General features: G+C 33.1%; 1 protein-coding gene across 1 annotated transcript in view; it reads left to right on the top strand.

Moving 5' to 3' along the window:
* The window catches only part of LOC124541822, a 38,327-nt gene extending 16,778 nt beyond the window's left edge, over positions 1-21,549 (top strand). The window contains exons 3-6 of the mRNA XM_047119728.1: positions 2,535-2,654; positions 6,837-6,908; positions 7,715-7,860; positions 21,199-21,549. Of these exons, the coding sequence (XP_046975684.1) occupies positions 2,535-2,654; positions 6,837-6,908; positions 7,715-7,860; positions 21,199-21,549 (689 nt within the window). The remainder of the gene's footprint in view (positions 1-2,534; positions 2,655-6,836; positions 6,909-7,714; positions 7,861-21,198) is intronic.
* The last annotated feature ends 1,827 nt before the right edge of the window (positions 21,550-23,376 follow it).

Raw genomic sequence — 23,376 nt, 5'->3', positions numbered from 1 at the left:
TACCTTAAGAGTATATACCTTAATAGGTATCGTAAACGATAGAAACATTTTTTGTATGCATACTCTACCCGTGAAAAGTAGGGGCAAGTAGTTAGTGTAAATAAAAATAGCGACAATCTATGTGCGTTTTTATTAACGGCTGTACGTTTTAACTACATATTTAGAGTACCTGAGTCGAGATGGCCCAGCTGATTCATGTGCTTAATTTGTCTTTATAATTCATCTCGTGCTCAGCGGTGAAGGAAAACATCGTGAGGAAACCTGCATGTGACAAATTTCATAGAAGTTCTGCCACATGTGTATTCCACCAACCCGCATTGGAACAGCGTGGTAGAATATGTTCCAAAACCTTCTCCTCAAAGGGAGAGGAGGCTTTTAGCCCAGCTGTGGGAATTTACAGGCTGTTGTTGTTGTTTTTGTTGTTGTATTTAACATGTTTTTTAATTTTATCTGTTGAAGCTCGATATTTTTACATTACCTACGAATGTCTTGTTCACGAGACTGGAATTCTGAGCTCCAACGAAAAGAAATAAAAACATGGTAAATATCTCGTAGTTAATAACTGTATTAATACAGATGAATTCAAGTATGGCTAGAGTGACGTCATTGTAGGTATAAAACTAATGAGCACACAGAATCTAGCGTTGTTTTAAAGCGTTTCAAACCGCTCGCCGCGCGTGAGTTGGGCCGCTGTCGCGGGATACGCTTTCTGTTTATAATAGCGTTATGCGATTAGGGTGTTCGGCGATTAGTCGATCGTTTTATGCTCGTTTGAGAGGCGTCTTTACTTAATTGAATAATTGACAAAGTTTAATTTTTTGCTTTCACCACTTTGCTCTGAGATCTCAATTTGTAGATATATGCATTTTACGTAGCTATCCTGAGTTACTGAGTCATTATTACTAATAAATCATTCAAAAAATACCTATTTGCTATTTCTTTCCACACTGAAAAAAAAATATATTTTCTTTTGAAAATGTGCAAATAGTGGTCTCGCGATAAAGCCAAGATTGTAACGATCAATTCCTTGATATCTACACAGCGAGCTTCCCGTCACCAGCTTATGTAACACATATATCACGAGCGAATTCATGACGGAATATATAATAAGAATGTTTAAAATAAAACTAGCTATAACGGAATTGAATCGCGTATATTAATTATTTTTAACATCCCGACGTTTCGAGCACCATACAGCGTTCGTGGTCACGGGTGGACGTAGGATGAGTAATCGCGAAAATTTAAGACAACATTAATAAGAATGTTTGTTCATTATAAATCTTACTATTAATTAAAATAATACTTTGTAAAAAAAAATCGCCAGCAATTTGAAAATCGATCACAGGACACTAATTATCGCAAAACAAAAAGCATTAACAAACGAAATTGTAAATCTGTTTATATGAAAAGAGCAACTATGCGAGTATCTTGCCGTTTCTTCTCGCTGGAGGCTGCTTTCCGAAACGGTGTTAGTGTTTAATCATTAACGTTTCAAAAACGTTTCATTGTGAAGTTTACTTAAATATAATTGATTTGATTTATTAGATCGGTCGAATACAATAAGATATGTCTGTCTTTCCGTAGGCTATTATGTAACAAGATACTCGAATCTCACCGCAACGAGTGTGAAATATCACATGTGTTATGACATTGAGTATGATAATTATAAAATTAATTGGACATTCAAATCGAAGTGACGTGTTACTCTACTCGATGGCTAGTACACAAGTGTAGTATTACCAATACGAGTCGAGATGGCCCAGTGGTTAGAACGCGTGCATTTTAACCGATGATTGCGAGTGAAGGAAAACATCGTAAGGAAACCTGTATGTGACAAATTTCACAGAAATTCTGCCACATGTGTATTCCACCAACCCGCATTGGAACAGCGTGGAGGAATATATTCCAAACCTTCTCCTCAAAAGGGAGAGGAGGCCTTTAGCCCAGCAGTGGGAATTTACAGGCTGTTATGGTTGTTGTAGTATTACAGAAGCGTAGAATTTTATAATATAGGTAATCGGGTATTGTTATGTTATTTGAATTGCCCCTTAAAGAGAAAAGGCTTAGTAAGAGAACTCTAGGTAATTATTCATTTGTTAATTTGTTGCGGCTCTTGAAATAATTACATTTATCCTTATCATAGTTTTTTCTTATTTGGATTTTGATATTCTCGATCGGTTTGAAATCAATTATAATATGACGACCTCCATGGTCGAGTGGTGTGTACACCGGTTTTCATGGGTACGCTACTCTGAGGTTCCGGGTTCGATTCCCGGCCGAGTCGATGTAGATTACCATTAGTTTTCTATGCTGTCTTGGGTCTGAGTGTTTGTGGTACCGTCGTTACTTCTGATTTCCATAACACAAGTGCTTCAGCTTCTTACATTGGGATCAGAGTAATGTATGTGATGTTGTCTCATATCTATATTTGTCTGATATTGTCTAAATATAATTTTATGTGTATATATTTTATGCATTCATGCACACACATATATTTCTATGAATTGAATACAAATTAATATTTTTGTTAACAGAATACCGCCAACCGGTGCTTGGGAATCCTTGGCCCATCGCAAAGCCCATCGCCAGTCGGCCCATACCTGTCCAACATCATCTTCAGCACCTGCTGGCCCATTGTCATCACCCCTATTTAGGTAAGGACCAACAAATCACTTTAGCTTAATGCAAAGATATTAAAACTAATATATATATTACAACTGTCTTAACATAGTAAAGTTATTGATGCTCTATATTATTATGAAAAGTAACAAAGAAAAGTTAATAATATTATAGGTAGTTAGATTAAAGAATCGTAAACTAAATAATGTATTATATATTGTAAATAATAATTAATCAACCAAAAATAGAAAGAAATTGTAAATCAGACATTTCAATTGTGATCAAAAAATCAAAATCAAAATAAACTTTATTCAAGTGGGCTTTTACAAGCACTTTTGAATCGTCATTTAACAATTAAGTGAAGCTACCACCGGGTCGGAAAGTAGATTCTACCGAGAAGAACCGGCAAGAAACTCAGTAGTTACTCTTTTTCAACATTAAAAAAAAATACAGTCTTGTTAGTTAATACAATTATTTAAATTAATATATCCTGCCTGGAAGTCTACAGGTAGTATTAATTCCACGCCTTTTTATCATCTACAAAATCTTGTATCGAATAATACGCCTTTTTTACCAATGTACTATATTTTCAACCGACTTCCAAAAGGAGGAGGTTATCAATTCGTCTGTATTTTTTTTTTTTTTTTTTTTTTTTAATGTTTGTTACCTCATAACTTTTCACTGGGTGGACCGATTTTGATAATTTTTTTTTGTTTGAAAGGTAGTGCGTCCCGTGGGGTCCCATTTTTTTTTTTTCTGATGATGGTATCCATGTGAAAACGACATAAGTCTTAAATTTGCATTATGTATATGCGCGACAAATAGGTGAATAACTGAAAATCACGTTAACCAATTTTGATAATTCTTTTTTTATTATAAAATATATACTTCAAGGGTAATTTGGTGAAAGTTTGGTAAGGTTCTGAGCACAGGATCCATGACAAAGTAACGGAACGGAAGGGAACGGAACAATTCTGTGGAGCACGTTAGCGATACTCAGTCGAATCTTTTATTTATAGGTTATTTGGATATTTGAGTCACCTTCCGTAATGTGGTTATGTTTATGTAATTATCATAGTCGAATATTATAATCAACTAGCTACCAACCCCGGCTTCGCACGGGTGCAATACTGATACTAAATATACTACAGAATTTGTTTATTTACGACATCACATCGCAAACTTCTAAAATTATCAGTGTTTCTTTACTATATTGTTCATGTATTATATACACAAACCTTCCCCTAGAATCACACTATCTTTTAAAAAAACCGCATCAAAATCCGTTGCGTAGATTTAAAGATATAGGGACAGAGAAAGCGACTTTGTTTTATACTATGTAGTGATGGAACTCCTATTCGGCTCGCAGTTAGGGTGCGATATGGGGCAGAATTTCTTACTGTCTTTAATCAAATTTTGTGTATGTGATGTGATGTCATATGATGTACGAAATATAGTTGGTCTTTTTCAAAGTTTTTTTGCTGAGTTCGATTACAGCTCTTTCGAGGGATCCTTGTAGTTTACGCCGCGTGACGTATTAAATCCGCATTTTCGAAAGTCTATTTTTGCTTTATTCGCAAGTTTCCTTTGGAATTGTCCTCGAAGTAGTTTCTGACTTATATAAACGGAACGCTTAATCTATCCATATTAAAAAAATTAGTTAGTCAACATCAGCTTCACTTAAAATCAAAAAATAAATAAAAATTTTAACAAAAAGAAAAACCGACTTCAAACAAAACATTATTTTAAAACAAATGAATATGCACGAAAAAGTAATAAAAATAATTTCGTATTCAACATATTTTTTAGTCTTCCTAAGTTAAATGAAATGAAAAATATTAGACTACTTAAAAGTCGATTAACGATTATATCATGTAGTTATAATTATTGTTATATTTGGAGTCGGTGTCAGCCAATAAAACCCTACAGTATATATATCAAAAAACAATACGAGAATACTTTAACAAATATGTTTTTTACAGATTACCTTTTACACAATAATATACTGGATCAATCAAGGGGCTCGCTTCTTTCTTTTGATTGCTGGGGCAAGGGCACCGTGGCTGACACCGGCTCCAAATATACCAATAATTATAACTACATGATATAATCGTTAATCGACTTTTAAGTAGTCTAATATTTTTCATTTCATTTAACTTAGGAAGACTAAAAAATATGTTGAATACGCAATTATTTTTATTACTTTTTCGTGCATATTCATTTGTTTTAAAATTGAGATTTGTTTGAAGTCGGTTTTTCTTTTTGTTAAAATTTATTTATTTATAAACGATTTGAATTTACGAGACGGCAAAGTTAACATACGCAACGGATTTGATGCGGGTTTTTAATTGATAGAATGATTCAAGGAAGGTTTTTGTATATAATACAGGTTCAATATAGTCAGAAAACACTGCCAATTTTAAAAGTTTCTAATGTGATGTCGTAAATGAACAAATTCTGTAGTATATTTAGTATCAGCATTGCATCCGTTTGAGCAGCAGTTCGGGGCGGGTCACTAGTGTAGTGTGTGCTTAGCCTTAGGTATACAGTACTTTACAATATGTAATTAAGTATAAGACGGGGCAGTCAATAAACGTATTCAGAACAGTGAACATCTCTCATTCAATTACTAGTAAACCCAACAATACATGGCGACCCTGCCAGGATAAGAAAGAAATCGAAAAGGGCAAGATATATATAAAATAGTATTAAAATAAATAAATTAACAACGATGTAACCGTGTGCCAATCAAGTTCAAAAAAGGAGGAGGTTCTCATTAAAAATTATAGTCATATATCAAAAATGGCGTCAAAACAATTAAATTGTAATTTAACAACACGTGCAATATTGTAAGCAGTTAAAAAACCGATTTGAAGATCTGTTTTCATAGCAAACAATAGACCGTTTGGTTTACAAATAATTCTCTCTCATTGTTGTTCCGACCCTAAATCTTTCGATCAACATTAAAAATCAGCAACAATACAAAGAGATTACTTCCGTGTAATGGAGCGTTACAACGAAAACACTTTATGAGGGCATGATTAACTATGTGTGTTTTATAGCTGTTTAAGATCCCACCGCTGGGCTTTGGCGTTAGGGAAGGTAACATGAATTAATTTATATTAAAAAAGAAGCAAATATTGCCAACTAGATATGATGTCCCTTGTGCGTGATACACTGGCAGACTTACCGTTCAAATTTGGAACAGATCAAAACTAATCATTGTCAAACTTGCTTCACTTAATTGTTAAATGACGATTCAAAAGTGCTCGTAAAAATTTATTTTGATTTGATTTGATTTGTATTTTTAAATATTAAATAAGTAACCAGAGTTTCTTGCCGGTTTATCTCGGTAGAATCTCCATTCCGAGGTGGCGGTAGCTTCACTTAATATAGTTGTTAAATGACGTTCCAAAAGTGCTTCTAAAAGCCTACTTGAATAAATATATTGTGTTGTTGGTGGTTTTTATTGTTGTTTGCAGTTGAATATCTGATGAGTGCCTACCCGAGTTAGCATAAGCCAAACCACCAATACTGATAAAGATTTCGCGGTATTTAGACAACTAACTCGCCCCTTTCTGCCAAAATTGATTTAACATTTTAAAACTTATGTGTCATTTAAAATGTGTGTTATAACTGTTATGGTCGGCTCCCATTAATGTTATCTCATGTTTATTCTCTCCTTTTGAGAAGTGCTCCTCGCGTTCTCATCACTGAGGTGCCATGGTTTCAAAAATGTTTGGTTCATTCTCATGATAAGTTGTCAAGATAGTCTTGTGTATCTGCCCTTATCCAAATTTTATTTGGGGTCGGCGCGGCATGTCTTCATCTCACAAGTAACATTATTTCTAACCAAATCATCTTACACACAATTCATCCATCGTTGTTGTCGTCCTCTACCTATATATCCATCCACATCCATGCTCAAGGCCTTCCTCGTAATACGTTTCTCATTCCTCCGCATTACAAGCCACTTTCCACATAATTTCTCGGCTATCCGTATCACTTTAAACCACCACGAACATTCATCTCAAACTGTGTTAAATAAAATAGGTACACATATCTTATTAAATAATTATAATCAATTCTCACAGGCACTTATAAATTGGTCACATAGTTTTGTTACCCCAGCAGAGGTATTTTTAGAGTCCATTACTTTAGTTTTATTTTGTTTTACTTGACATATTTGTTTTAATTTTATTCCTTGTATTTGACAGTGAGGCCTGCGCAGGCGCATACACAAGTGTTCCCATTGCCCGGTGGGTTTCCCTGGGCGCATAGTTCTAGAGGTAAGATATCCAATTGTATTTTAATAACTTAAAATCCATTTGCTGAGACAGTGTAACGATTCCTAACGTAACAATACAACAATAAACAGTCGACGTATTTTATATAAACATCGCTTTCTTGTAAAAATAATTAATCAAGTCTAGCACTTATTCTAAGCAGACACAGTAGTAGCAGTATACATTTAAATGCTTAGCGTGTGTTGAGTTAAACGATGCTGTCTCTTTCTTTCTAAAGCCAAATTAATAATGATAAAGAGAGATAGCACAGTTTACCAAACACTCGCTTTAAACTAATTTTCAAATAAACGATATTAAAAGTCTTATCATAAAGGATTCCCTAATTCAACGATAAATCGTCTCGATCACCGTTATATTGGAAAAGCGTTGTCTCAACGATCGTCCATTAACGGACAGACTCTAACGCCACAAGTATAACTAAGGAAACTTTTATATGAGTACTAGTGGTCGCCTGCGGCTACGCTAGCGTTTTTAGCTGTTAGCTATCATGTCTAAGAAAAAAGTAACCTATGTCCTTGGAGTTCAAATTTGCTTCGTACCGAATTTCATCAAATTTGGATCAGCGGTTTGGTCGTCAAAGAGCGACAGACAGTCAGAGATAACCGCTGAACCGAATTTGATGAAATTTGGTATGAATCAAACTTTGACAACAAGGAAGGACATAGGTTACCTTTTCTGCCTAACACATGACAACCAACACATAAAACTTGTAGAATATAAAAACCACTAAACTCTTACGAATAATATCCCTTATGTTTGTTAAATATGATTTTTAATATGTTACAAAGGTAAACCCAGACGTGGGATGATGCGGAGGGCGGTCTTCTCGGACCTGCAGAGAAAGGGTCTGGAGAAGCGATTCCAAGTGCAGAAATACATTTCGAAGCCAGACAGGAAGAAGCTCGCTGAGAAACTAGGACTGAAAGACAGCCAGGTACTGTAACCTAACCTAACCTAATCTTTAAAATAAGTACTAAAGTTCCTATAAAACCCATTCTATAATTATATACAACAACAACAGCCTGTAAATTCCCACTGCTGGGCTAAAGGCCTCCTCTCCCTTTGAGGAGAAGGTTTGGAACATATACCACCACGCTGTTCCAATGCGGGTTGGTGGAATACACATGTGGCAGAATTTCTATGAAATTCGTCACATGCAGGTTTCCTCACGATGTTTTCCTTCACCGCTGAGCACGAGATGAATTATAAAGACAAATTAAGCACATGAATCAGCGGTGCTTGCCTGGGTTTGAACCCGCAATCATCGGTTAAGATGCACGCGTTCTAACCACTGGGCCATCTCGACTCGTAATTATATACCTACATCGATATGTTAAATAATAATGATATAAGTATTATTAAAAATGTGTTCACTCTTCAACGTTAACAGATAAAATATTTTTTGTAATAAAAAAAATAATTTTAGCCTCTATAATTTGAACTGCGATCAGATTTTTAAAAAGAAACTATTTTGACAGCTATGTTTTGTTATGTTATGTCATTTTAATCATGAATACTTTTTAAATATTTAACCTGCATTTTTAAGACTAAGGTACTAAGTTTACAAGCCTTAAATAAATATTAAATTATGTCGTTATTTAAAGTTACAAATATATTAAAATATATGTTGCTTCTATAATAATATTAACAAATAAAACTAATTAAATAAGTCCTGGCATGTTTATAATCTACTTTATATTCAATTATAATAATCCTCATGTTACAAATTCCGTAAGTTAAAATCGTAAAGTAAATGATGAAAGCAAACGAATATGATATATCAAATATTGCTTCCATGTTCCGGGGGAGCGTGTTACAAAAAAATTCTTCATCCCCCAACAAGGGGTGCGTCAGAAACAGCCGCGCCTGCAAGCTCCAACGATTACATATTATTTGCATTTTGAGATTTTGTGTACAAAGCATTTGTAGGCTTAAGATAATACGACAATTGATTCGTTATTCCGATATGGGGGCATTTACACGGATATATAGACTGCGTCGATGTTTTTACTTACAAATAAGTATACGTTTTTAACAGTGGCAACACTTGACGAAATAATTTTGTAAGGTTATAATCAAGTAACGAGTATGTAACGATGTTATACTTAATCTGTGATATTATTACTTAGTTCTCCGATTTCAAAAATTCTTGTTTTTTAAGAAAAAGATACTTTAGGGATGGTGCTATCTATATTTGACAAAGATTGACCAAGATTTTATAGTGGGATCCTTGAGGAAATCTTTCATAATCAAATTCCTATATTAGCTAAGACTGTATACGTGTCTGTACGAGTCATTGGTGAATAATCGTTTACCATCAACCGCCGCCGATTATTATTGTTGTATCACAGACACTTAGATGTTTGCAAAGTAGTTTATATATATTTAGTTATGTCAATATTACATCATATTTAATTATTGCAACTTTTTCATTTATAATCATTGTGTTGCCATTTCAATAAACATTTTTTGTCGTATTTAAATCTTAATCAAATCTAGTATTTTCTAATGTGAAGGAACACTGAAAAAGTTTAGGCATTCCCCTGAAGAATTAAAACTTCATTCAATCACTTGGGCATAGGTTTAATGAATTAATTTCTCATAGAATTTATGCTTTTATAAGATGAGATGTAATCAATATTCTATAATACGCTGTGACAATATTAATACTTCTTGAACGCTAAAAGTACCTACCTAAACATTTATAAACAACACTTGAATTAAATTGTATATACGTATACTTTTAATTTTGATTTAAAAACAAAACTTAACGCCTTTATGTATAATATAACTTGTGTGTATCTATGGAGTAGAAATTATAATTCAATTATTTTCAACATAGTTTTTTTTTTAATGCTAAAAAGGAAATTAACAATAAAGTATCCGAATTTTACACTGACTGTATATCTCATTGATATCACCATTGACTCGTTGGATCGTCCAAATAACTTGCCTATCACTTTAAAACCTACTCTAAGCTTAATAAATTGTCATCACTTAGCTATATGCATAGCTAGCTAGATTCCTACAAATATTATAGATGTATGTCTTATTAGACAAAATATAATATTACTCGCAACAAATATATACCATAACGATGATAAAAAACTAATATTACGTTCATTATTAATACAAGTATAATATGTGTGTTAGATTGCAATGAAATTTTCACAGATTAAAAATTCAAATTTAACGAAGAAATAACCGAACGAACGCGTACGATATTGTATTGTTATAAAATAAAATTTCTGATTTAATAATGGCCATTCAACCCCACGCTGATCTAAATAACCCGTCAGGCCATTGAGACGATCATTTCAACCCAATAAAAACACAAATGAAAAAGAAATTGCGCACTAAACAAAAAGTTCATTTCTATGACACCTATAAATTTACAAAATAACCTCTAAACTGCTCAAGACAGGGCATCTAAGCGAAATGGTAGTATATTTAACGTATAAGTTAGAGAGAGACGGTCGTATACTCCGTGTTACGTCTTAAAACGCGATTCTATTGGACGATTTGTATCGTATAAAAGTGTATCCGCGCGTCGTATTGGTCGTTGAGCGCTTAACTTTTTTTGCGTTTGGTTTCTCGTACCGGCCTTTTTATGATATCTGATTTTTATAGGATACTTCCAAGCAGGTTTTACTGTTTATTGAATGTTTTCGGATTAGGCAGTTCGAATGTGGTTTATGGTCTACTGTTTTCGTACATTTGTTTGATATAAAGGTGGGTTTAGATCTACGATTGTAATCCTGAATTAGATTTCGTATTTTTTTTATAAATTTGAAATTAAGCTTTCATGTAAAAGAAACACGTTAAATAAACATCAGTTGGGTTATTTGAATTTAAATAAATATATATGCGATTCTAGTTTTTTCATGGAAATTTAATGTGAGGCCATTTATGAAAGTCCATTTCAATTGTATGAAGACTACAGATAATAAACCAAATAGTATACATTTTTCATATAATTGATACATGGTTCCATATTATGTTATACAAGCAATTCCTAGGTTATTATTTATTTACAACATGATACCATTTCACAGAATTCCATAAATTTAATTTAATTTCACTTCCAAGCTTCCAATAACAACTTCACTTCTATTTAAGTCGTCATTTTTATTGAACAGTCTACACAAAGCACATCCTAATTACCCTCTACAAAAGTGGTTGGAATCGATGATAAACGAATTACCTTAATCGATTCCGATAACTTTAATATACATACGTCTCATCACTACATAGTATAAAACAAAGTCGCTTTCTCTGTCCCTATATCTATGTACTTATGCTAAGATCTTTAAAACTACGCAACGGATTTTGATGCGGTTTTTTTTAGTAGATAGACTGATTCGAGAGGAAGGTTTTTGTATATAACACATGAACTATATAGTAGATAAAGAAACACTGATAATTTTAGAAGTTTTTAATGTGTCGTAAATAAACAAATTCTGTAGTATATTTAGTATCAGTATTGCACCCGTGTGAAGGCTTTATTCAAGAGGGCTTTTACAAGCACTTTTGAATCGTTATTTAACAATTAAGTGAAGCTACCACCGGTTCGGAAAGTAGATTCCTTCGAGAAGAATATAAGTACCTATATAGAGTTTAGAGTCTTTATTTAGTGTTCAATCGATTGTCAACAGTAAGTATTTACTCAGAAACTTACTCAGAACAGTTAAATAGCGCCCATCGTCTGTCCACAAATCCCTTACACGAAGTTTAGGGATATCTGATATAGTTTTGCCGCTGGTCGCCGCAGCACCCGGACCGTAGCTTACCCGCACATATCTCATGACGCATAATATATCTTCAGCATTTAAATATATGTTATTATAGTATTTCTTATACTACTACCCCCGGCGTTACCCGCGTATGAGATCACAGCTGTTAGGTTACTTACGTCTTTTTGGACTTTATAACGTATACAATATTTATGACAGTTGATTGATTTATACTCTATTAGTAGTCGCCCGCGGCATTTCTCGCGTTTTAGAGGTTGGTTGTCATGTTAGGTAAAGTAGCTTATGTCTTTTTTTGGAGCTCAAGTTTGCTTCATACTAAATATCATCAAATTCGGTTAAGCGGTTTGATCGTGAAAGATCGACAGACAGACAGTCAGTTACTTCAACATTTATAATATTAATATAGATGCAACCACTAAAGGAGAAAAACATTTTACAGCTAGTTATCATTGGTCATGGTCAAGAGCTTGATTATTCTGTGATATTCGCTGCGGATTTGCGAAAAACTGCCGCTTTGACCGTCGACGAAACTGTTATTGGCATTTTGGAAGTAAAGCTAAAATGGATAAATGTAGTTAAGTGTAACAGTGCTGTATTATAAATAAGGATATGTTAATAATCAAATCTTAGTAGAGCATAATATTGCTTATTAGTAAACCGTATGAAATACGTATCTAGATCTAAGGATTGTTTATCGTTTTTCCTTCTTCTATCGACATAGACACTCTTTTCCATTTATAATATTAACTCGAAAGAGTGTAATTAATTGATTTTGATATCACATACGTACATAAATAAGTTTATATTTACACGACCGACGAAATATTCCTAGCTTTTTAATATATATCTCAACAAGCTATGTATTAGTTTTTCAACGGTAAATTAACGCAAAATAAAAACGTTATTATAATTATCTTTCTCTGTTACAGCGCGGACTTTTGAATCTGAATTAAAGTCGTACCTATTGTTAATAGCATTATATAGCTCTCATTTATATATTTATAAGTTAATTATCTATAATCCCAATTTCCACGAATATAAGTAGGTTTGTTTTGGTAATTCTACCACAAGATTAATAAATTTTTATTATGTAATTTTTATTCGCGATTTAGCTTTAAAAAAAATTAATAGAAACTAATCGTAATTTGTTTTGTACTTAAATATATAATACTTAAATGTATAATAATCAATCTTAGTCTATTTCCTATTGGAAAATGATCTTTACGCTAACGTAATAATTTGTGATATCATATAATCAAAAACATCCATATTGACAATTGATTTTTTTTTTAATTTGTCGATTTTGTGTTTATCTGTGGTCAATACTTGTATAAGACGGATTATTTAATTGTTTTTAATTTAGTAATGAATAAGTGTACATATATCTACTGTAAATCTATCATAAATAAACATATAATAATAAAACTCATTTATTTCCATTAGTTACTCAGGAATTTCTAAATGGCTAAAAACATTAATATATAAAACATAGAGCTTCCAAAATATCTAATAAATAAAAAAAAACAATATCATCTCAAATATTACCATCAAAGATTATACAAAGGTTCCTAATTCGCGATAAAAATATATAAAAAAAAATGTCTGCGCCCATCACAATCCGGCTCAACCCCTCAGGACGGCGTCATTAAATAAATTCCAACTTCCTCCCCCAACTATAGACCTAGAAACGAGATAGAGCGGCAAAATAAAAAAAAACTCAAATTATACTTTATTCAAGTTGGCTTTTACAAGCAGTTTTGAATCATTTAACAACTATATTAAGAGAAACTACCACCAATATTAAACTGATTTTTTTTTCATCGAATTGTGAGTAGCATTTTGATAATGATCTGTTAATTTTTTTTTTTATTAAAACGGAAAATATTAATTTGTTTTGTGATCTTCTTAAGTTGTAATATAAAATGAAAATAAACGGAATACGTGGATCCCAACCGAATCAAGTTCAGACAAGTATAGATAGATAATTATAGCCAATATAAACCACAATACGGTTGCTATATGTTTTTATACACTGACTTCATTCAATAAACACATGATTGATATAAATATCTATCAATAATGGACCTAGACTAAGATTACAAAGGACCATAAAAATAAAACATACAGTTTATAAAAAAATGTCAGACAAACAAACATTTAAAATTATTTTGTTAAAGTATTTATTTATTCAGTACGTAAATACGTATTATTAAATAATACAACAATAAAATTATGTTATAAAACAATTCTTAAGGGAAAATAAACAGCCGTGTCTAATAGAAGCTAACCGCAGCCATCCCCGTCGGCGCCCAACAATTATTTAATGTCAAACGCAAGCAGCGCGCCAAGATTGCGGACACGCTCCGCGGGTGTGGAAGCAGCTTTATATTTATTACGTTCGATATTTAAATTTTTATATCATTCTCAGATTTACTTTTTTTTATAAATAAGTTTCATGTCGAACGTATATTAAGTTTAGGTTTTTTAAATTCATAATAAACATAAAATTAAATTATTATATTTTAATACTGGTAAATGGTTACCACACCATTGATATTTCCACTGTAAGAAACATTAATAATCTTTTACATGTTCCACAAAGCTTGAAAAATAAGATGTAATCACCATCACTCTAGTTATACTGGCTTACCTTACCCCCCCACCCCTCTCAATCGGGAACACAACAATACCAAAAAAGTGTGTGTTCACAATTGAAAATGACATGAGTTAGTAATACGTATTAAGAAAATAATGTACAATATCTACTTACTACTTCAAAAATAATTAAATATTCCACCAGCTATGTAACTTATATCGCTTATTACTGTTTTCCTTGTACAGATAATAAAATACTGTCAAATAAAATTAGTAATTAAAAAAAAGCAAATTAAACTATTCCAAATCACTCAATATTAAGTATATTTTATCTAATTAAATTATGAAAGATTTTTAACATCACTCAAATCCACCGACCGCCATCTTTAGTTTCAGAGTCCTATCAAGTCAATCTATGCTTTGTTCGAATTAATTGTTCCAAACAATGGTTTAATCTGTGCTAGCTTTATTGGTTATCTGTGGCGCGGGGCCGCTTGGTGTAATGACGAATTTAAGCGTTACTTATTTCATCTGTTTTATTTATCTAAACTTATTTTTAAATATATTTAAATTGAATTATAGTTTTTGACTATATTCCCAGAGCTTAACAATAAAATTAAAAAAAACGACACTCAAATAGTACCCGACATTTAAATTAAATAAACATACAGTATCATGTCAGTCATTGTGATCGAAACAGTAAAAGGGTTATTGTAAAAAGATATTTACGAACACTATTTAAATTAAACAAAATTTGACTAAGCAAATACATTCGGGAAAAAAATATTACCGCGAAATTAAACAAACAAACATGGCGTCGTGTCAATCAAACCGCGAAAACCGCGCCAACAAAAAGTTCCCGATTCAAAATAAATAAATGCAAATATTTCGAAATTGGAACGCCGTGAATGTAAACAGCGGGCCGTTTGAATATTCATACCAAATATGAATATTTCAAATTTGGAACGCGAACGTCCGAAAATCATTCATTGGACGAACGTCGAAATAGATTCCTATGTTATTTACGTTGAATGGACTCCGGGCTTGTTGAAAAATAAAAAAAGATATATTGATGTTGTTCATAATTATAACATTTAATTGATTTATAGAAGAAAATGGCTACAAACTCCACGTTACAAGTTAGTCTTAAAGAAGTAGTCGATATCTTTCATTGGACCTCAAGCTTGCTCTATACCAAATTGCATCAATTTGTTGCAATCGTTTCGCCGTGAAAAAGGCAACAGACAAACATACAGACAAAATATACATACATATATATCTTGGCCTCCATACGGTTATAAATATAATCATATTTAACTTACGGTAAGCTGTAATCGAGAAACAATCTAAAACAGTTAAATATAATCTTCCTGATTCCAAATTCAAAAAATACTAAGAACTAAATTACTGAATGAATGATATTTTTGACATAAAATGTCTTATTACATTTCTAACTATGACGTAACAGCTTCAAAGCTAATTAATCATAATCACAGCACTATAGCGCCCCCCCCCTCCCCTCCGCGTCAGTCGCGCCTATCTCTTTATTCCGTATAATTCGCAATAAAAGTGAATATGCCAAAGAGTAATTAATTCTTAGTCGAATCCACCCCTGTCTTATTAAGGGATGGGCTGTTATTAAATATTCGATATCGATAAATTTAGATATTTATTGTACTTAATATAGTATTTGTCATGAGACTATGTATATCTACTAATCACTTGCGAGAGTACCCTGAACCAATTTGGGCGAAATTATTGTACTAAGTTAATGTTTTATATAATTTACATTTAGTCTTTTTATTATAAAATGTATTTTGATTTTCTGCGTTTGTTTTTAAATTACTTTAACTATGAGAGTGATCTTTAAACATGAATGTATTTACTTAAATAAGTGAATCTATATTTCGTTACAAAAAAGACAAAAACTTCGCAATTTCTGTTATGTAACTTAAAAACTATCAGCCTATTTCTTTTTCATATTGACAACAAGGAAATATCAATATTGAAAAAACGCTATGTTCATTCACAATTTTTATTTAACAAGTCGATTGAAACATTTGTTTATATGGAAAGAAAATAATAAAACATCGACATTTTAAACGTCTCATCGTCTGTCCCATCACTAACGTCAGAATCAGAAAGGGTCGCGTCATCTGGCGCATTGTCGCTAAATGTGCGAGTACGTGTCGGTCAAGGGGCCCGGGGTATAAGGGGCCCGGGGTATCGAAGGCGCGCTTCTGTGAGCTACATGCGGTTTTAAGTACTCCAAGATAAGCTTACATGACATAAGGGTACATAAGACGTGATCTTGATAACACAGGAATTCGTATTCAATGGTCAGGCAAATTAGAGTCGAGATGGCCCAGTGGTTAGAACGCGTGCATCTTAACCGATGATTGCGGGTTCAAACCCAAACAAGCACCGCTGTTTCATGTGCTTAATTTGTCTTTATAATTCATCTCGTGCTCAGCGGTGAAGGAAAACATCGTGAGGAAACCTGCATGTGACAAATTTCATAGAAATTCTGCCACATGTGCATTCCACCAACCCGCATTGGAACAGCGTGGTGGAATATGTTCCAAACCTTCTCCTCAAAAGGGAGAGAAGGCCTTTAGCCCAGCAGTGGGAATTTACAGGCTGTTGTAGTTGTTGGTTAGGCTAATCTGACCGTTTTTTTGACAGCAAAAAATACGAACGGAGATGATAAAAAAAACTTCATAACTTTTTGCTTTCAACTTATAAACTTATAGGACATCAATGTTTATTAAGAAAATATCAATCCTGATCTATTCACCGACAGACCTTAAATGTATAATATTTAGTCCTACGTCTAAAGAATGTAAGAGTGTATAAAAGTGAATATGTCGAAAAGTGGCGTTTATTCCCTTCTTCCAAGTGGTGGTTCAACTATCGTTATATCTCTGCGCATCTTCCTCATAAATCACGTCATCAATTAGAGGAAATCTTATGAAAATCGGTTTAATACTTTTTGAGTTAGCCGCGTTTAATTAGACGCAGGAGAAAATTTGTTTTATAACGTGTAGTGATTTAAGCGCTTGACAATTGTTTCTTTATAAATTTACGTAACAAGTGAAGTGCTGGATGAACGCCGGTTGGTCGGTTATATTTATAAAAGTGAAATACCCCTCATTAATTAGCTATTAATAGCTTGAAGTTTGGCAGGTTCCTTACAGGATATAGAGAACCACTAGAGTTTTACAAAACTGCATCCCAGGAGTTAAAACGGGGGTTGGAAGTTTGTGTTTTATAAATTAAGCGCGGGTAAAGCCGTAGTTACAGCTAGTTTTATTTGTAAATAGAGGCATCCCCAAAACATCCAAAATACAGACATACAATCTTGGCAACAAAAATAAAAAATAGATTCATTGAAATTCCAAGTTTCCCCAATGTAAATTTGCGAATTTAAGATACGACCACCAGTATTATACAATTATACTATATTCCCATAAATCCGTTCCTTTAATTTTATTTTTATGGTATAGGTTGGCAGACGAGCATATAGGCCACCTGATGGTAAGTGGTCACCATTACCCATAGACAATGACGCTGTAAGAAATATTAACTATTCGTTACATCGTCAATGCGCCACCAACCTTGGGAACTAAGTTGTTATGTCCCTTGTGCCTGTAGTTACACTGGCTCACTCACCCTTCAAACCGGAACACAACAATACTGAGTACTGTTATTTGGCGGTAGAATAACTGATGAGTGGGTGGTGCCTACCCAGTCGGGCTTGCACATAGCCCTACCACCAAGTATTAATTAAAAATAATTATTTTAAAATATTTTCCACGAGAAAATAAAATAGTTTTTTTTTTAATCGTATTGATATCATTATCAAGATAATGTCAATTTAGACATCCATGTATAATCTGTCTCACGTTTCAATTATCAGAAATTCGCGCCAAAAAAACATTCGACAATCAAAAGTGACAAATGACTCGTTCGAATTTCAAAATCGATCAATAACTGATTGGTTCCGTTCGGTGAGAGTGATTTGTCATTTTGATTTCGTGTCGATTTTTATGCTAGATTTTTGGCTTTTGATAATGTCTCCGTTGTAATTCTCTGGTTCGAAATAACGGTTGTAACATGTGTGAACGTTAAAAAGTGTATTATAATTTTAATAAGCAAAGGTATTTTCGATTCGGACAAAAATAGCTGGAATGCAAGTCGAGCGTATGTAATGCCGAGGATACCATTTACTTTCACAAAAAAAATATTTACTAGAAACATATATGAATACAAGAAGATTTTTTTTAAATTAAAACGACGAAAGACAAAGCTAATTGTTTGATTTTGTTATTTGTATAAATACGCCATTAGAATGTATAGTATTTATTTATTGTTGGTTTATTTTTATATTATTGCCCTGAAGCCAACCAAATCAAATTTTTTTCAATAATTTCATAATATTTTGCACACCTTAATTTTTTTAATTTGGCAATAAAGGCATTTTGAACGCTTTCTGGGATCCTGTTGTAAAACCGTATACATTGCCCCACGAAGGAGTTATTGACTCTATGCAGTCGAGTAACAGGAGTAACAAGTTTGTGTTTGTTCCTTGTACCAATGCTATGAGTATCACATTTTCTCATGAAATCAGTAATATGTTTTCGTACATACATAACATTGCAGAATATATATTGAGAAAGAACAGTTAATATCTTGATTTCTTTAAATTTATTCCTTAACGATTCTTTAGCTCCTAGGTTTTAGATTGCGCGAATAGCCCTCTATAATACGTATTAAGTTAAAATTTAATTAATTTATCATAAATAACATCACATATTCTGCCCTCAAACAACAATACTTAGCATATGTGAGTTGCAGTTTGAAGGATGAGTTAGCCAGTGTAACTACAGGCACAAGGGATATTACACAGGTGTCCTTGATTGGTGGTACATGGGCGATGTAGGATTGTAGGCAATGGTACATATATTTCTTAGGTCACTAAAGCGCCAATATAAATGGGGGATGATGATTACATAGCAAAACGACCTGTTCTGCCAGTCTAACAACAGCCTGTAAATTCCCACTGCTGGGCTAAAGGCCTCCTTTGAAGAGAAGGTATGGAACACATGTGGCAGAATTTCGACGAAATTAGCCACATGCAGGTTTCCTCACGATGTTTTCCTTCACCGCTGAGCACGAGATGAATTATAAAGACAAATTAAGCACATTAATCAGCGGTGCTTGCCTGGGTTTGAACCCGCAATCATCGATTAAGATGCACGCGTTCTAACCACTGGGCCATCTCGACTCTGCCAGTCCATCAGATTCATAACCATAATGGTTGTTCACAAACCAAACATATTCGAATGAATGAATCATCTGAAATTTGAGTAAAAGACTTTATTAGCAATTTTATTTATATTAAATATTTTTCTAGAAAATATTATTCTCATTTCGCTATAAATGTACAAGTCACATACGAGCGCGCCACGCCCCGCCATCAATAAGCCGTCACCCGCACAATACACGGCGAAACTGTTAGATTTCACAAAAATAACCAGAAAATGAGGAATCGATGTCATAAAAACTGCCCCTTTGATGATAATTCACAAATTTAACGATAATGATGGAGTTTTTTTTCGTATTTTTATTCGAATCACGCACGCGTCGGATTTTGTTAATATTCATTTATAAAAAAAATATCTGACAGTTGACATCTGGTATACAGTTAATAGATTAAAGATGGAGGTCCTCGATTCGGTTGTAATTTTCTAACATAACACATGTTTCAATGATTTAGAATACTTTTATTTGGAAGGTTTAATTTGAGTTTGGTCCTATATAAATCAAAAACTCAAACTCAAATTGCTTTATTCAATATAGTATTACACTTTCTTACTGATGGTCAATTGAAACAGTACCGGTTCGGAAAATAAAATACCTGAGGAACCGGCGAAAGAAACTCAGCGGATATTTTTTTTTGTCTAATGTATTATATAAACAATTTAAATGAATTGAAATAGCCAATCATAAACTCATTAATTGTATAATAACCTTTTATTTTAAAATTAAAAATTAAAAAAAAGTCACAAGTTATTACAATACAAGATTTTTCATTAGCTCGTTTCATTTATAAATGATATTCAGATTACTATTTGAAAGCTTTATTTTTTTGTTACATATTTAAAATATTTAATAAACTTTAAGGGTTAGTAGCAGATCTGTTTAAACTAAACGCAATCCAAGTTATGCTTTCAAGTCAATAAAAGTTATAACGCTTTTTGAGTCTCATATTATCAAAAGCAAGAATTAGGAATTTTATATTACACGCGATGGCTCTTGAGCCGTGTAAGATTGCCTACCTATTAGAAAATCAGAGTGAGTAGTATCCTGCCAGTCAGTGGAGTCAGTATAGAATGATCGCTGTGGTTGAAATCGGTAAAAAGGCATTAGGCACCAAAATTATACGCACGTTAAATGAGGTTAACTTAAGTTTAAAACACATTTTCGCAAAAATACCTTATGTGGTTTTATTATTTTCCATTGACAAGATTTTTCCTAATCCTTATTCTGATGGGCTGAAGTGAAGTTTCGGAGCTACACCTATGCTAGTTAATGGATACGTGGTAGATTTTCATCTCTCTCATGTTCTCCAAGGGTCTAACCTCAAACACCGGCTCCAAATATAACAATAATTATAACTACGTTATATAATCGTAAATCGACTTTTAAGTAGTCTAATATTTTTCATTTCATTTTACTTAGGAGGACTCTAAAAATATGTTCAATACGCAATTATTTTTATTACTTTTTAGTGCATATTTATTTGTTTTAAGATAGTGTTTTGTTTGAAGTCGGTTTTTCTTTTTGTTAAAATTTTTATTTATAACCACTAGGTTAAGTGACTCTTCAATCTATTTATTGAATCATTGCTCTTTTCACAGGTAAAGATCTGGTTCCAAAACCGTCGCATGAAATGGCGCAACTCGAAAGAAAGGGAACTGCTCGCGTCAGGCGGCTCCAGGGAACAGACTCTACCCAACAAAAACAACCCGCACCCCGACCTGTCCGACGCTGAGGCAGACAAGCCAAAAATGTCGCCGGTCTCGAACGAGGACGAGGAAATCAAAAACAAAATGTACACAACAACTTCGAACTGTCAAAATGATTACCGCTACGACGACAAGATGGCCGCGGGCGGTCTGTTCGCGCGGGAAAACGTGTTCGCTAACATGGAGGAGGACGACTACGAAAGCGACGCGAGCGCCTCCGACGAGGAGATCAATGTGACATGACGTGTTTCATAGTTTATAATTAATGCCATAGATTAATTGCCTAATTATAACAAGTGTACATCTTAATGCATTCGGTCAGTGGCTGTCAAAATGGTGTCCGGGAACACTAACAAATGCCACACCTATTCACAAAAACGTAGACTACACAAAAAGTTGTTGCAAAAGACAATATCAAATCTTCAAACAAACAAAAATCCTAAAATAATGATACAATTTAAAAGACGCGATATTATAGACATATGTCACCGTAAGATTGTAAATACTATTAGATGATAATCTATGTCGCGAGATGGTCAACAATAACGTACTGCTTACAATGTAACTCATTATTTTTCGAGACTTTTAGAATATGTCGCAGTAAATTTCAATTATCTTATAAAAACTAATCTAATTGAAATATTATGGACTATCGAAATTGTACACATTTAATTGTAAGTTGAATAAACATTCACAATCTATCGACAGCTTACAATTGTGCGAGATAGATCATAATCTAACGGTATCTAACGGTTTTATATTTGATATTACTAATCTAATTTCAAAAAGACGTATCTAGCTACGTTCTTTTGTCATTAAATTTTCCCTTAAATTTTAGCAATATAACATTTATTATTTCTTCTGCAATATAGTTTTAACCTAACTTTATAATTGTGTAGATAATCATAGCGACATCTTCAAATTTAAAACAGCTAGCATTAACCTCCAATAAAATATTCTACCGCTAAACAACAGTACGCAGTATTGTTGTCTTCCAGATTGAAGGGTGAGTGAGCCTGTGTAACTACAGGCACAAGGGACATAGCATCTTAGTTCCCAAGGTTGGTGGCGCATTGACGATGTAAGGAATAGTTAATATTTCTTACAGCGTCATTGTCTATGGGTGATGGTGACTTACTATCAGATGGCCCATATGCTCGTCCGCCAACCTATTCCATATTATAGAGTCCGTGTTATAAAATACTAGCTCTTACCCACTGCTTTCGAGTAGCCTATATCCTTTCTCAGGCTCTGGACTATTTTTGGACCAAATTTCATTTAAAACGGTCCAGTGGGTTTGCCGTGAAAGCAAAACAAACAGACAAATGAGACTTACTTTCGCATTTATAATATTAGTATGGATATAGATGATGATCTCGTATTCCTCGTAACGACATGCAGTACAGCAATTTACGAATGCAATAAACAAATAAAGATAACCAAATTAACATTGACGATTTTTTTTTTTTGTTGCACATTTTCTACAAAAAGAGATTACCGTATAGTTAGATAAAACTTTACAAAACATTTTACATAATGTAATCGATCTTTGTAATTTTTAACATAATATATGAGATATATGAGTCTATGTATATGTGTGTGTTTGTATATATATTATAATTGTTTAACACATAACAACAATTTCATGAGTTAGAATAATATCGGCTAATATTTCAATAGATATAACAGCGTTTGGGATGAAATTTTGCATTATTGAATACTATAGCGACCTGCTTGGCTTCGCACGGGTGCAATACTGATGGTAAATATGCTGCAGGATTTGTTTATTTATATGATATTAGAAACTTCTAAAATGTTATCAGTGTTTCTTCACGTTTCTCTCAAATCCATCCATCTATAAAAAAAAACGCATGAAAATCCGTTGCGTAACTTTAAAGATCTTACACAGCGGTAAGCGACTTTGTTTTATACTATGTAAAGATTTGATATAAAAGATAATGATGCATCATTGGGTAAACTTCCGAAAAGCGTAGACCTCCGGCCGATCTGAAATCTGTTATGAAAACGCCATTAATATGAGAAATGGCTTCACATCATTTATTTAAATAT

The sequence above is a fragment of the Vanessa cardui genome, chromosome 29 (assembly GCF_905220365.1).
Source record: "Vanessa cardui chromosome 29, ilVanCard2.1, whole genome shotgun sequence".
In the NCBI taxonomy this organism is placed as follows: Eukaryota; Metazoa; Arthropoda; class Insecta; order Lepidoptera; family Nymphalidae; genus Vanessa; species Vanessa cardui.
The sequence above is the reverse complement of the archived record's forward strand: the minus strand, read 5'-3'. Positions and strand labels throughout refer to the sequence as shown.